The sequence below is a fragment of the Micromys minutus genome (assembly GCF_963924665.1).
Source record: "Micromys minutus genome assembly, chromosome: 21".
In the NCBI taxonomy this organism is placed as follows: domain Eukaryota; kingdom Metazoa; phylum Chordata; class Mammalia; order Rodentia; family Muridae; genus Micromys; species Micromys minutus.
The window spans coordinates 35689286-35704863 of NC_137956.1; the positions used below are offsets into that span (position 1 = coordinate 35689286).

At 41.2% G+C, this 15578-nt stretch overlaps 1 protein-coding gene across 1 annotated transcript in view; it reads left to right on the plus strand.

Moving 5' to 3' along the window:
* The window catches only part of CPNE4 (copine 4), a gene marked incomplete at its 3' end in the record, with an annotated part of 437878 nt that overhangs the window by 110869 nt on the left and 311431 nt on the right, over positions 1 to 15578 (plus strand). Inside the window, exon 2 of the mRNA XM_080934848.1 lies at positions 6947 to 7127. Within this exon, the coding sequence (XP_080790974.1) occupies positions 6947 to 7127 (181 nt within the window). The remainder of the gene's footprint in view (positions 1 to 6946; positions 7128 to 15578) is intronic.

The window sequence follows — 15578 nt, forward strand, 5'->3', positions numbered from 1 at the left end:
TCCACTTATCCAGGGCCATGGGGGAAGCTGATCACTCATTGACAGAGTTACACTTTGTGATCACCTTTCAACAGTGAGCTTTAGCTGGGCCAAGGCCAAACAATCTGCCTTCCTGGCCTCTGTCCCATCTCCAGAGTCAAGGTCAGGGTTGCTGCTCACTCTGAGCAGGCCTGGGTACTGATGTATTCACATAGTCCATTACATTTGCTTGAGGCTTTCATTTGACCATGGGCAGAGACATATAAACCAGAGACTCTGAGAACTGTGAAAATCTGGGACTTTGTTATTAATACTCCTGCATTTCTATCTTGTCCCCAATATCCCAGGAAGAAGGTAGGATTGAATACTATCATGGATGCCGGAAGGTATAAAAAACAGTTCTTGACTCCCAAACCATGCATGTCCACACCATGTATACATGCATACACATTCACATCCTAGAGTGCTTCACTAATCTTTTTTATTAGTTATCTGTTACCGCATAACAATATTAACAGATGCAGAGCATAATTATTGCTAGACATAAAACAACAGTCCTAGTCAGTCTTCAAAGGAAGCTGACACAATTCTCTTCAATGAGGTTTATTAGAATGGGAGGGCTTCAAGGCTGTGACTGATGAGGATCCCCATTAACAGTAAGAATCAGTCAGAAATAGGGAGAGTGAGAGAGTGAGACAGCCACCCTATGTGGGATGACAGGGAAGGCCAGAGTAGCCTCAAAAACTTTCTCTGGGGAGTCTTAGACCAATTCCTAGAGTGAAGAAAGAGACTGTGTATAACCTTTCAGGGTAGTATGAAATTTCACACCATGTGATTTAGTTCATCATAGCATGTATGACAAGGAGCATGGGGGAACCAGGTGCCACAAACTGACAGTCACAGCACAGAGTGCTTTTTAACTCTGTCCTAAGAGAATTGGAGGACGGAATGGTTTGATTCAGGATATGGGATCAAGCATAAAGGTACAGACCTGTGTTCTAGAAGTCACTATCTATGGCCTAGGCCTATGGCCATGGGTCAATTATAGTCACTGTTTCAGAGTCTTGTGAGACTATGAGTTGGGTATCAACCAGGGGTACTGTCTCATCTGAAACTTGATTTGGAAATGATATACTTTCATGCTCACATAACTTTTGGCAAAATTCATATCCTTGAGCCTAAAGGACTCAGTTTCTTATTAGCTATCAGATGAAGGCTACTTTTGGTTCTTTGCTGTCCTCTGTGGTCTGTGAATTTCACATTTGTTATTGCAACACAAGAACTTGAGAGCTTGGGTGGTTTTGGTGGCCTTCAAAGTTTCTGGTACCCCGGCTTCTCAAGAAGGATTCTGTAGTTCTCAAAGATACCTCAATGTTTCTGTGTCAATATCACACCCGGTTTTCTTCCCAGGCCTACTGTTCTCATGTTGTCTTCTAAGGAGAAAATGGAGTCATCTCTTTTGACTTAAGAGCTTTTATTGTAAAGAATACTTAAACAATGTGTGTCCAGAGTCAAGGGAACCTAAAGACACTGTTTTCTAAATCCATCTGCAGTGAAAAGGGCTCTGTGAATACTCTGCTTGGGTCCCTTTATCCAGTTAGTGTACTCATCCTCTGTAGTAGGACGTGTGGCTTCTAGTGGCTCATCGCTCTTACCCTGGAGAATGCTTATTCTCTCTCTTCTCTGCTCGGTTTAACAAGGGTGCATTCATTCCCCTCTCCTACTGTTGCTATGAAGCCCACCTTAAGATTGGTAAGAAACCATTGTTAACCCATGAGTCTAAAAGAGCAAGGAGAGAACAGTGACAACCAAGGCCTTGAAGAGTTGTATGATAGGACCTGTGCTCCTGTGCTCCTTAGTGTGGACCAGGGTAGGAGCTGGGAAGAAATTATCTGTTCAGTCTCTTCTCCTTTTAATTCCTAACACTTGCCAACAACCAGCACTAGAGATCATTGAGTGTCGTCCTTTTAGGACCCTGAGCAGAAGCAGGGGGAATTAGCAGAAGGTGGAAAAATGGACAATGGGCAGCCCAGTGAGCCTTCTCTCCTTCTTCAGTCCATCATACTAGTCAGAGTGATCTCCATTTATATTCTGCCACCCCTCACTCACTCAGATCCACTTTGTCCAGATCTTCTGTGCTGCTTGTATGTCACTCGAAAGATCACAAAAGTATGAACCATGAAACTTTAGATATTAATGAAAAAACTTCTGACTGTGTACAAAAGTTTGTTTATTTACTTATAAATCGCTTACTTTCACTGTTGTGGGGCCTGGTATTGTAGCTCAGCTAATAGTGTTTTCCCAGCCTCCATGAAGCCCTGGGTTTGATTCCAAGCACAGCATAAACCAAGCATCATGGAGGATTCTGGTTAGTCTATTCTTTTGGTTGAGGCAAGAGGATAAGGAGTACAATAGTACTCTCTGTTCATGGCTAAGTAGAAAGTTTGAGGCCCGATTGGACTGCATGAGAATATGTAAAATAAATAATTGATAAATTTAATTAATTAATAGATTAATTTACTGTTGTTATATAATATTTCAGCAAATATTAACCTATAATTAATTTAACCTATATCATGCTGTATGACAGACTTTTTCTAGGGAGATGCAATAGACATATCTCATCCCAGAAAGGCAGACCAATATAGACCAAAGTCCAGGTTGATAGACCAATGAGTTTTATTGCAGTTACTTACAGGGACAGAAATGACCTAAAGACAGTTGTATTACCAAGGACCATCCAAACATGGGCAGCAGCTCACAAAAGCTGAAGTGTCCTGCACAGCCTGCAGGCAGGTCAATGGGTCACAGCACGTCATTTCCTGGTGGCTCATTTGGTCTGAACCTTCTCCGGGCAGCTCAACTGGTCTTTGTTTCTTCTAGTCAGTTTGTCTGGTCTCTGTTTCTTCCAGGTTACCCAGCTGATCTCTGCCTATTTTTAAGAAGCCAGGCTTGTCAGAGAATGTTCGAAGCTTGTTTTGTCTGAAAGTGACTTGTAGTAGTATTTTCTACTTACTTATTCTTGGGAGAGAGGAGCCTCATAAATCTCATCTGTTCCAGGGACTTCCTGATGCTCTTTTGAGTTGCTTCTTTCCTATCTGAATAAAGTTCCCTGGAGAATGGGATGTATCAGTATTGTAGAAAACTGCTACACAGTCATCACTAATTATTGTGAATAAAACTGTTAGTTTTCAGTTGCTTTTGGACAATTTTTGGTACATAGGACTAGATTGCTATCATTTAAAATCAGGTAAGTTGGCTGATGGGAACCTCAAATCAAGAGCAGATGTGGCACCTCTGATCCTCCCTCCCCCAATGTGGTTTCTTACCTTCATGGTTGTGTTACATTCACTCTGAGGTTTTCCTTGCCTTTGTGGAAGTGGGTAGTTGAAACTATTTGTTATTGCTTGAAACCCATGGGAAAACAAGGTACTTGTGGTATGGTGGAAAAGGATTATAGTAATCTGTAAATGAAAAAATGAGGGGAGATGAGTTTGTGGAGCTGCCTGCGCTGTAGAACTTGTGTAGGTCCTGTCAGACATCTCATGCGGACATGTGACCATCTGTTGTATAGAATAGGAGATGACTTTTATGGGATATGTGGTTCCTAGGAGCCAGCTGCTGCTATAGAAAGACCACTGTCTTTCTGTGAATGATCTGACCTGGAAGCCGAGACTTCACCTAAACAAATTTATCAGAGCAGGCACCACCATTTTCTTCTTGCTCTGTGAACCTGTAAGAAATAGTAACTCACGCATGGGAGTGGCATGAGTAGGAGGTGTGGCCTTGTTGGAGGAAGGTGTGGTCTTGCTGGAGGAGGTGTGGTCTTGTTGGAGGAGGTGTGGTCTTGTTGGAGGAGGTGTGATTTTGTTGGAAGAGATGTGGCCTTGTTGGAGGAGGTGTGGCCTTGCTGGAGGAGGTGTGGCCTTGTTGGAGGAGGTGTGGCCTTGTTGGAGGAGGCACATCCTTGACAGGGAGTCACTGAGTCGGGGCTTTGAGACCCTCCTTTTAACGCCCGGAGAAGGTGTCTGCTCCTGGCTTTCTTTGGATGAAGATGTAGTACTCTCAGCTCCTCCAGCGCTGCCTGGACATTGATATTCTTTCTGTTACAATAATGGGCTGAAACTGTGAGACTGTAAACCAGCCTCAATTAAACCACCACAACTCCAAAGGCAGAAGGGCTTTACAGGAGTGAGTTGTGCTTTGTTTTTAAAGCAACAGGGAGACATATTAGAGATTCCAAGTAGGAGAATGATTCTTTTTTAAGAATGATACTTTTTTTTTTCTCGCAAGAAGTCTGACAATGATAATAATAGCCAAAACTTTAAGAGCATTTACCATGTGCCTAACATGGTACAAAACACTTGACATACATTATTTCTTATATTCATTACAGAATCGTTTCCACATGGGTGCTACTAACGGAGAGACTGAGGGTCCTGTTCAATGTTTCACAGTGAGTGAAGGAGCCAGGATTTAAGCAGTCAAACCTAGAACTGCTTCTCTCTTTGACAGAGTCTCTTGCATTTTACATCATCATTAGCACTAGTATTAGAGGAATTAGAAGGAGGGCCCAGGGGATAAGAGCATTTACTACCCGAGTTTGGTTCCCAGCACCCACAGGTCAGCTCACAAAGAGCTTCTTTTGTTCTCCATGGGCACCGGGGCATACACAGAGTACACTTACATACATGCAGGTAAAAGACTCATACCCATAAAATAAACATAAATAAATCTTAAATAGAAGACTGGCATTGGAGGATGCTCTATTTCTAGGAGGAGCTTGCTTATTCTTTATGGAGGCTGCACATCTGGAAAAGAACAGATGTGACCCTATGAAGGGATGGTAGGGGTGGTTCCTAGTGGGGGTGGTGGTGACAGGAACATCAGAGGGGCATGATAGATTGGAAGGAACCCATGAGTGCACTGGGAGAATCAGGAGTTCAAGGATGACTCTTGCCTACTAAAAGATGGCAACGTCCACTGACTACTCAGCAACCTTTCTCTATACTAGACACCTTCATCTGAGATGCTCCTCTCCCTTGTTTGCTTTGCCATGGTCTTCATTCAGGCATGCCTTGGCTGTCACATTGCTCACAATGTGTACAAATACACAGGCCGTAATGTAGTAAGCTGAGGACTTACTGCCTGCTTGTTTTCTATATTCAAATAACAGTTATTTTGAAGTGGAAAGGAGGTATGATTGTGGGGCCAACGAAAGTCCAGGAGGTCTGTCATGTTCACTGTGCCTTGGTAGATTTGGATGTTTTTATACCAAAGGTTTTGCTTGTTGTGGGCTGGAAGAGAGAAAACTGGCACTGAAGTTTCAGCCCTGCCATTAGAATAGTTATGTGACATGGGCAAGCAGCCAATCCTCTTGGAATGTGATTTTTTAATATGAAAAAAAAGAACCACAACTGTCCCAAAGTCTTTATTAATATTCCATTGGTAGAAGTCAGGGTTGCATACATTTGTGGACTCAATTTTCCAACACCCTTGAAAAAAAACATAGGATGGCAATTCCCCTCAATCACAAATGTACCTTAACTTGACATTTTGGAGATGGGGTTAGCACATATTTGCTGACTATATAGTAAATATTTCAGGCTGTGTATTTGTATGCTTGTGTCTACACATGTGGTGTCTGTGCACGTACATGTACATGCATGCAAATATTTAAAATATTAAAATATAAAAAAATATTAAAAGCTGAGGTATAATCAGCACCCTGTGAAAGAGGTCGTATGGTGTGCTCATTTGAACTAGTATGGCAATAGCAAGAGGGAGACACAAAATGCTTATGATGGAAAAGGAGACAGGGAGAAACTGTCCCAGTGTTAGAAGACAAATTTTACTGTAAGACATCAATTTCACATGAAGACCAGAAAGCCATTGCTGGTTTTCCTCCTGCAACTAGAAGCATAGAACATGCTGCGAGGATTTTACTCCTGAGAGTCTCCCAGCATCTTCATAGGTCTGCTCTGCTCAGAGAAGAGTGTGGGGACCTTTTGCCTGAGCACCGTATGAATTCAAGTTGAACTGGGCTAGTGTTCGGACCCATGTCTGATGTTTCAAGAGTTCAGAATCAGTCTTTGAGGGGCATTTGTTTGTTCTTTTGTTTTCTCTCCCTGTCTTTCCCTTTTAGTTTTGAGTCCTGATATGGTACCTGGGAATCTAGAGGACAGGAAGGAAGGGAAAAGAAAACTTAGACACTTGAGGTGGAAAAGCCATGCTGAGGGGTCCCTTGCATGCTGGTTTGCCAAGGGCATCTTGGGAAATGAGCCAGAGTTTACAAGTGAGAAACTTGGATTACTTTCAGAGACAGGGCAATGGAATTCTATGATCCATTATGTAGGAGGAGAGTTGGAGTTTCAGGAAATTATAAAACCTTGAAGGGGCAGTAAGCCTGGTGATCTGGGTTCAGTTCCCGGAGCCTACACAGGGAGAAGGAGAGAACCAACTCTACAAAGGTGTCCTCTGACCTCCAGGTACGCTGCGTGGTGAACATGCACCTGTAACTCGCACACAAACCCAGCATGTTGCAATAATAATGAAAAACAATAAATGAGATGTGATAAAATTCACTAGCCAACAGAGCAGCAAAAAGGAGGATTCACATAAAGCTTATAGCTAACATAAATCTGGATTGCATCTTGTGGTCTGCTTCACCAATTCATGAATTTTATTTCACAGATGAAATTTTTTCCCTATGCAAATGATACCGGAAAACGGTGTTCTTAGCCGAATGTGCAGCATCTGGTTGGGAAGCTTTATTTTCGTAGTGGGGGGGAGGGTTGTTTGTCACCTGCTCCACTGAAATTGCTAGTCAGTCATGAGATGATAAAGACTTCAAACATTTGCATCTGTGTGCTGAACAGTTTCCTGAATGGGGATGGGGACGCTTCCTCCTTTGAAAGATATTGCAGTGACAGGCATGTCATCCCCCCCTTTTTATTTTCTAATACAGAATGAAGAAGATGAGCAACATTTATGAGTCGGCTGCCAACACGCTGGGAATCTTTAACAGCCCCTGCCTGACCAAAGTCGAGCTGCGTGTGGCGTGCAAAGGCATTTCCGACAGAGATGCTCTGTCCAAGCCGGACCCTTGTGTCATCTTGAAGATGCAGTCCCATGGGCAGTGGTTCGAGGTAGGCTTGCCCACAGAGCTGGACAGAAGCCTGGCTGGCTGGTCTCTTCAATGTACAAAACAAAAGAAAGCAAAGCAAACCAAAACAAAACATTTCCTGTCTTTAGCAGGTTTGCTGTAAATGAAAGTTCCAGAAAGCTTTAAATCACATTTCTGTTTATCTAATGATGGTTTGATATGTTATATTTTGACAGTTTGGGTGCCTGGGATTTTAGCGTGATTTTTAATAACTACTGAGATACAACTGTAATATACTCTGTATCACCCAATCATTGACAAAATGTTAATGGATCAGAAACAGACTTGTATCCAGGACCCAGGTTGGGCTGTAACGAGAAGATAAAAATAATGGCTCCAGAGAGCCATGGCGGACTCTAGGTCAACTTTATAAAGAACCAGGATCATGGCATGATGGGAGGAAGGCTCCTTGTTCCGAGGGAACACTTTTGAGAAGTTGAGAGAGAATTGACTATTCAGATGGAGATAGTACAGGGTCTAAGGCTTTTCTAGATTGAGATAGAAAACAAGGGTGATTGTAACAACCAAGCCAGTCCTGTGAAATATCTCTGGGCCTTGCTCTACAGACTGAGGGCAAGTTCTGGACCCAGGAGCTGGTCTGGGTCCAGGGATATTCGTCAGAATGAGCTAAGACTAGGGGTCAGTTCTCTAATGAAGCTATTAATGGAATGGTAGGAAAGGAGCTTACCGGGCTAGCATTGAAGGGCTGTGAGGGACAGCACAAGTTTTAAGGAGTGGTGTGGATCTCAAAACCAGGTATCTGAGAGAGCAACATGGGATACACTGACAGTAATAGAACTGAGTCTGCAAGGCCCGGAGCAGCGGTTCTCAACCTGTGGGCCACGAGGGTTGAGCAACACTTTTGTGGGAATTTGCATATCAGATATCCCACACGTCAGTTATTTACATTATGATTCAAAACAGTAGCAAAATTACAGTTGCAACACAGTAGCAATAAAAATATTTTTATGATTGGCACTCACCACAACATTAAGGAGTTGTGCTAAAGGGTTGTAGCATTAGGATGGTTGGGAACTACTGGTCTAGAGGAATCATTCAAAGTCCCATGGCATTGGGATTCTGTGTTGGATCTATAACTTTAATCAGTGTTGGTTGGGGACTAATGAAAGACAAGCCTGTGTGCATATAAATCCTGAAGGGTTTGCCAGTGAAGAGACATATTGGGATGGTGGATGTGGGGGGAAGAAGGAATGAGCTGTGAACCTATATGTTCATAGTGCTTTAAGTGGTGTTGAAGGGCAACAAGCTATAAAAAATTCTATATTCCGATGGGTCATTGGGTATTGCTATGAATGAAATGATATTGCTATGAATTAGTCTTCCAAGAGTGGCCATTTCCAATTTGTCAAGAGAGGACTTGGTATTTTATTTCATCTATTTTGGGGAAGGAATTGATCTTTTTGCTTATTTGCCTGTGAGATTCCAGGGTATCAGCAGCCCTGTGAAGAGCAGTCATAGGGAAAAGCAAGGAAGTTCTTTATATCCCTTGGACTGGCTTGGCTAGAAGCTATGCTGGTAAATGCTCACATAGACATGATTGTATTTGGGGAAGGGCAGAGGTGACTGTCATACAAGATGTACATCATAAAATATTTGTGGTTTTGAGTGAGACCCGAAACAATGTGGGTTACATTTTATCAGTAACTTATCAAAGACTGAGTGAGACGATCTAGTGACTCCAGGTCTGAATAGGACAGGAAGAGTGTGGCTTTGTTCAATATTGTTCTGCCTGTATGAGAAGAAGGCAATACTTAAGCCCAGGCAGCTTTGCTGTCTGAAGTTTTTATTGCTGCTTCAGGCTTACCATAGAAACCGGCACAATCTTTGGCACTTTATTTGGAAATACTGTGGATTAAGTTCTAAAGATGGGTTTTTCTTGCTATTGTTGCTTCTTTATAAATCAAAATGTTGCATTTAAGCATCTATTTTAAATAAGCATTTTTTTACTATTTTTCTAGTTAATGATTAAAATAAGGGTATATTATGGCATTTTCATACATGTGCATATATATATTTAAGTGTATGTGTGCATATATGTTTGTATGTAGTATATACATGCATATGTATGTATGTATCTGTCTGTCTATCTATCTATCTGTCTATCTGTCTGTCATCTATCTATCTATCTATCTATCTATCTATCATCTATCTATTTTAGTGTTCTATTGCTGTAAAGAGATGCTCTGGCTATGACAACTCTCATAAAATTTAATATTTTAATAACATTTAATGAAGATTTGCTTACGTTCAGAGGTGTAAGCATGGAGTACACAGACAGACATGGCACTGGAGAGGTAGCTGATCTGGAGGCAGCAGGAAGAAAGTATGACAATGACTCTGGCTTGAGCATTTGAAACCCCAAGTTCCACCCTCAGTGACATACTTTCTCCAGTAAGGCCATACCTCCTAATCCCTGTCTAATGACCAAGCATTCAAATCTATAAGCCTATGGAAGTTATTCCTATCCAAATGACCACAATATGTATTATTATACTTTGCCCTTATCATGCCCCACAAGGTCCTTTCTAATCTCTTTCCCTAATTCGTATGGTCCTCTTCCTTCCTCCAAATGGTACTCCTGCTCCAATGGTCTATCTCTGTGTATGGTGATATAAACTGATACGAGCAAATGAGCAAAATCATGCTGTATGAATTAGTGTTCTCTAGAGGAACAGAAATCATCAGGAAGGGTATGTATTAAAAAGAGATTTTAGATTGGCTTGCATAATAGGTGTGGTGATGATGGTGGGGCATTTAACAATTTAACAAGGCTGTTTTCACACTGAAGAGAGGCTGAGAACCTAGGAGCAGTGGCAGTTTAGTTTGATGCTGAAAGACTTGGAGAGTCACTGGTTTTCAGTCCTTCCTGGAGGGCCAATGAATCTGAGTTTCACTGTCAGCAGAAGATGACAGCCACAGCAACAGAACAGAAGTTCACACAGTAGAGTTAGAAGTGAAGGTAGGCAGCTGAAAAAAAGTCCCCTTTCATTGTGGTAAATATTAAAAAGTAATCTGCTGCTACCAATCCTGCTCAGTCTCTCTCTGTGGGAGCAGCTCCAGTGTGGAGCCTTGTGCCTGGGCTCCTTCTCTACCACATGGTCCCTACACCACCCTCTCTCAGCTTTCTTTTTTTTAGTCTGAAACTTTGGCTATTGATTCCCTCGCAGAACCACAGGCCACCACACTAAAACCACTCACTATGGCTGCTCCTCTACCAGCCAAGAATTTAACTCACATTTTTCACAGCCCGGTAAACACATGACTCTACAACCATTAACTTATCAAACAGGCTTATATGTTAAATTTTCAATCTAAAAACCCTTAACACAATAAGCTTACAACCAGTAGACAAAGATACAAATTTCTCCTCCAGAAAAGGTAAATTAAACCCATAGAAACCCTTAGAAACAATCATGACAACCTCATCAAGCTAGAGATGTGCCAAGATAAATATAAATACCTGCCTCCATCTCCTCCTTTGTTAATCTCCTCCTACTGCCTCCTCTTCCACTTTCTTAGACCTCCCCCGCCTACCTCTCTACTGTCCAATCATAAACCTACACCCTTTACCCTTGACTCTCTTTCTTATCTGGGATGGTAATAAAGATTGCTGCTGATGCTGGGGGATAGAGTTCCTCCTCTGTCAATCCTTGCAGAAAATACCTGCCCAGCACTGTGACTTTTAGTTAATCTCAGATCAACACAACCCATTTACAATCTTGTATGATCAGCCCTACAGACTTCCCTCCTCTCTCACTTGTTTATTAATGAGTAGGACAGTCTTCCCCTCCATGGAGGAAGAATATCATTAAATTTAAGAGGTGATGTACTACTCCTGAAAGCCTGTGGTAGCAGCCACTTCTCTGAAAGGGAGTATTGATAGCTCTTCATGTATAGATGGCATTCCAATGAGGGACTCATCACTGGAGAATGAATGACAGAATGATTGGGGTCCTAAATTAGGTTTCACGTTGTAAACTGAAATCTTCATCACTGGGGTTTTATGTGCAATGGCATGTTTTTTCTCACCTTCTTGTAGACTTTGTTGGTAAACCTTAAAAAAACAAAAAACAAATCTTAGCTAAATAAAATTATGGTAAGGACAAATCACTTTCTGAAAATTAGCACAGAATAAGTTGTTTTCTAAAACACATTTTCTCTATTCTGACATTCATATTTTTAATCCTTTTCTTTTTCTAATTTCTTATTTAATATTTCTTTACTTGGTACTTGCTGAGGATGAGAGTACATGCATGCTACAGCATCTGTGTTGGGTGTCAGAGGACAACATGCAGAAAGAAGTTCATTCTTACCTTACAGCTTGTGAGCTCTGGTTACAGAAGCCAGGTTATCTGATTCCCCCTGAGCCTTTACTCTCAGTCATCTCCCAGGCTCTATTTTAACATGATTATTATGCATGTAAAATGTTCTTCCTGATTTCATTGCCTAGCAGTATATTCTTTTCCCACATTTCGACAATTTTGATAAAATGTAATTTTCAAGTTGCATAATATCCTATCAAATAGATTTACTTAAGCTGCTGTCTGATTTCTTGCCTCTTAAAATGCCTTAATTTAAATAATACCAGACTGAACATCTTTGTGCACACAATTTTTCAATTATTTTTGGATGGGTTCCTAGAAGTGATGCTGTCAAAATAGAGCTGGTGGGATACAGGATCAGACGTTTTATTTTGTTTATATTTTCAAGAATGCATACAAAGGCATTGCATTTACACCACTCCTGCTTCTTCTGTGTCTCCACCTCCCTCCCCAATTCATAGCCTATTCTTTACTAGTGTTATGTATACACATATGTATGCACATGTGCCTATGCATGGGTACAATCTGCTAAGTCCATCTAACATTGCTCATATGTACATGTATCCAGAGTTGGGCACTTGGAATTGGATAACCTATGACCAGACTTGTTCCTGGCAGAAACTGATTCTTCCTCTTTTAGCAGTCATTGACCACCTGAATCTCTTCAAGTAGAGGTAGGGCATTGTGGTGTTTCCCTTCTCTATGGTGACGTGTCAACTGGTGTTGTTATTATGCTGGTCTAGTTCAAACAATCATATTGATGAGATTGTATCAGTACATTTTATCTGTCATGTTGAGGGGACACTATCTATCACGAAGAAACCTGAGCCTCTGGCTCTGTCAGTCTTTGTGTGCTGCTCTCTTCCATGCTGCTCCCTGAGTCATAGATGTATGGGTTTTGTTGTGGAAGTATCAGTTAGGGCTGGGCACCCTTTAGTCGCTTATTCTTGATACAAGTTGTGGATTTCTGTAATTGTGTCTGTATGTTGCAAAGAGAATCTTCTTTGATGAAGGATGAGAGCTACACTTATCTGTGGGAATAAGGAAGTTAAAATAGACTCACACATCACATTAATTTAGGAAAATGGCAGTAGTACCTTCTTCTCTAGGCTCTATCATGGACCACTCTGGCTACAGATCATTGGCTAGGCTTATCAGATAGAACTTCCTTACACTGAATTGACTAGGAAAACATTTTCCATGCCATGCAGCTGCCAGAAAGAATTCATTTGTATGACTATTATGATGGAGTTGAAACTAAATACAGGCTGTGATATAACTTTGAGATGAGAACCAGGAAACTGGCATTTAGAGCTGGAAAAGTGATGTGTTAAGACAAACTTATGAAGCTACCTGAGAGCTAGTTGTCAAATACTCTGTTTGGGCCAATGTATATTCATCACATTGACAAAATAGAGAGCCAGATACTAAAAATGTGCCAGCCCACCACTGTCAAGAAGAACGAAATGTAGAGTTGTGTATTAAAGACCAATCAGGGGCATTACCTAGGAGAAGCTGGATCAGTTGGTGTCAGAATAAGGGAAGGACCAACCTACCAGGAACTGGAGAGATAGTGGTAAAGCATATAGGGCTGGGGAAGCTGTCTTAAAATCAAATGGGGATGACGAATAATTTTCCTTTTTTTGTTGCTTTTCCTCTCCCACTAATTCTTTCTATTGGACAAACTTTGCTGGAAGTCTGCTGGCAAAGTTTGCAGAAAGAGAACACAGAATATATTTTAGACCAAAGAGGCAAGTAGACAACATATAGACCTTTCCAACCACCCACTTGGAGAATCATTTGCAGTTAGCAAGTGGTGAGCATTTATTTAGTGACACCACCTACTTTCTGATGTAAGTTCCAAAAGTGACTTTTGCATCCTCATATCCATGGTAGAAGTGAGGACTGATATGCTTAGTGAAGGACAGCAAGCACAACTCAGTGGGGAGAAGTACTGAAGGGCAGATTTTTCTATTGAAGACTTTGATGGCAAGAGAGATTCCTATGTACAGAAGCAGAGAATTAGAAGAAAGGCTTTTATCCAAGATTGAAGACTGTTTAATTGTCTAATAGGGTTTCCATTGCTTTGAAGAGATAGCATGACCAAGGCAGCTCTCATAAAGCACAACATTTAAATGGGGCTGCTTACATTTTCAAGTGTTTAGTTCATTATCATCATGGCAGGCAAGAGAGCGGCATTCAAGCAGACATTGTGTTGGAGGAGTTAAGAATTCTACACCTTGATCCAAAGGCAGCCAGGAGGAAACTCTGATTCTATGCCAGGCAATGCTTGAGCACTAACGAACCTCAAAGTCCAGCCCCACAGTGATATCTCCTCCAACAAGGTCACATGTCTTAATAGTGCCAGTCCCTATGGTCAAGCACTGAATCACATGAATCTAAGGGTCCAAACCTAGCTAAAACACCATATTAAATTTCTTAGTACCTTCATCATGGGGAATCGAGATGCTAAACAATCAGTGAAGTGATTGTTGAGGAGTTTTGGGAAGAAACTCAGAGAATCAAAGTAATCTTACCTTTCAGTAAGAACTTTAAAGTTTGACAAAAAGGGAAACTTATCATGAGTGTCCAGTTTCTTGACATTTCAACATGGTGCTGTGGTTTACAAAGGTGCTAGGCCAACATCTCTAGCTATCTAGGAATGCATTTGCCTGTGGGCACAGGTTGGATATGCCTGCTGGCACGCCCAGCAAAATTCTTTGCAAAGATGGACATTGTAGACCTGGTATGTCCAATGAGTGACAATTGAGCATCTCAACAATAACTAGCATAACTAAGAGTTAACTTTGGAATGATGTTTGTTTAACTAATGTTTAAATTCATTGTAAGTGTAACAAGCTACTGTGGGTCACAAACATTCCTTTTGAAGAAGGGGTAGCCTAAAATGGGGCATGAGAGATGAAACTAAAATTTGACATTTTTTAAATGCTTCTGATTACTGTGCTTTTTCTTAATTTATATGTACTGGTGTTTTGTCAGCATGTATATCTATGATCCACATATATGTGTGGTGCCCAAGGAGGCTAAAAGAGGGCATAGAATTCCCTAGAACTGGATATGTGTGTGTGTGTGTGTGTGTGTGTGTGTGTGTGTTATATTTATATATTAAATATACATTTTATACACACACACACACATACACACACATATATATACACATATATATGTGAGCTGTCATATGGGTACTGGGAGTCAAGCCCGGGTCCTCTGGAAGAACAGTCCAAGCTCCTAACCACCGACCCATCTCTCTAGACCCCAGTTTACTTTAAAATGGAATTTCAACAGAGCAAGAACCTTGTGATACTGTGGTAAACAACTCAGGTGACTGATATAGCAGATCTCACTACATTTCACCTGAGCCTTCCATGTAATTGGCACACATTTACTGTCTTCACTGACCTGTTAGCAAGGCTGGAGAACATCTGACCCTTAAAGGGGATTATACAAGCTCACTGCTCAACCTCAAATAGACCTGTTGTCTGACCTTCTGTGCCGTTGATTATATTGATGGTTAATGCCAAAGTTGTCTTTGAAATATAGGAAATGAATTGCTCTGAATGTCCTATAATGGCTACTTTGTGTGTGTCAGCAGTGTTTGAGGTATATATATCTAAGAACTGAGAATCTAGAAGCAGCACTGTTTCTCTTATGGAAATAAGCGCTCATATGTTTATGTATGTGAATGTGTGTGTGTGTGTGTGTGAAAGCTTTCAATAAGTCTCTTACAGTGCCTATGTACTGAAGGAAGACAATGCTTACAACTTGGATGTACTTTAAAAACTGTTTCAGAGCACACTCAATTTTCTTAATTTGGGAGTCATACCCATCCATTATTATAGTCTCTTGTGTACCCTCTCTTAGCCACACAAAGATGACAGTATGCAGTTAATGAGGATGTGGAACTTTCAGCTTCTGATGAAGTGTGGGAATAATTCCTTCTTGTCTCTTGTGAGTGTCAATGGATTCATTAGCTCCTGGAACTAGACATCATCTCAACAAGGGTGATAAATGGATGTTTCCCAACAAACTGAGAGGTAGGAACCTGTGACCTGAAGGCTTTCCCTCTGTTC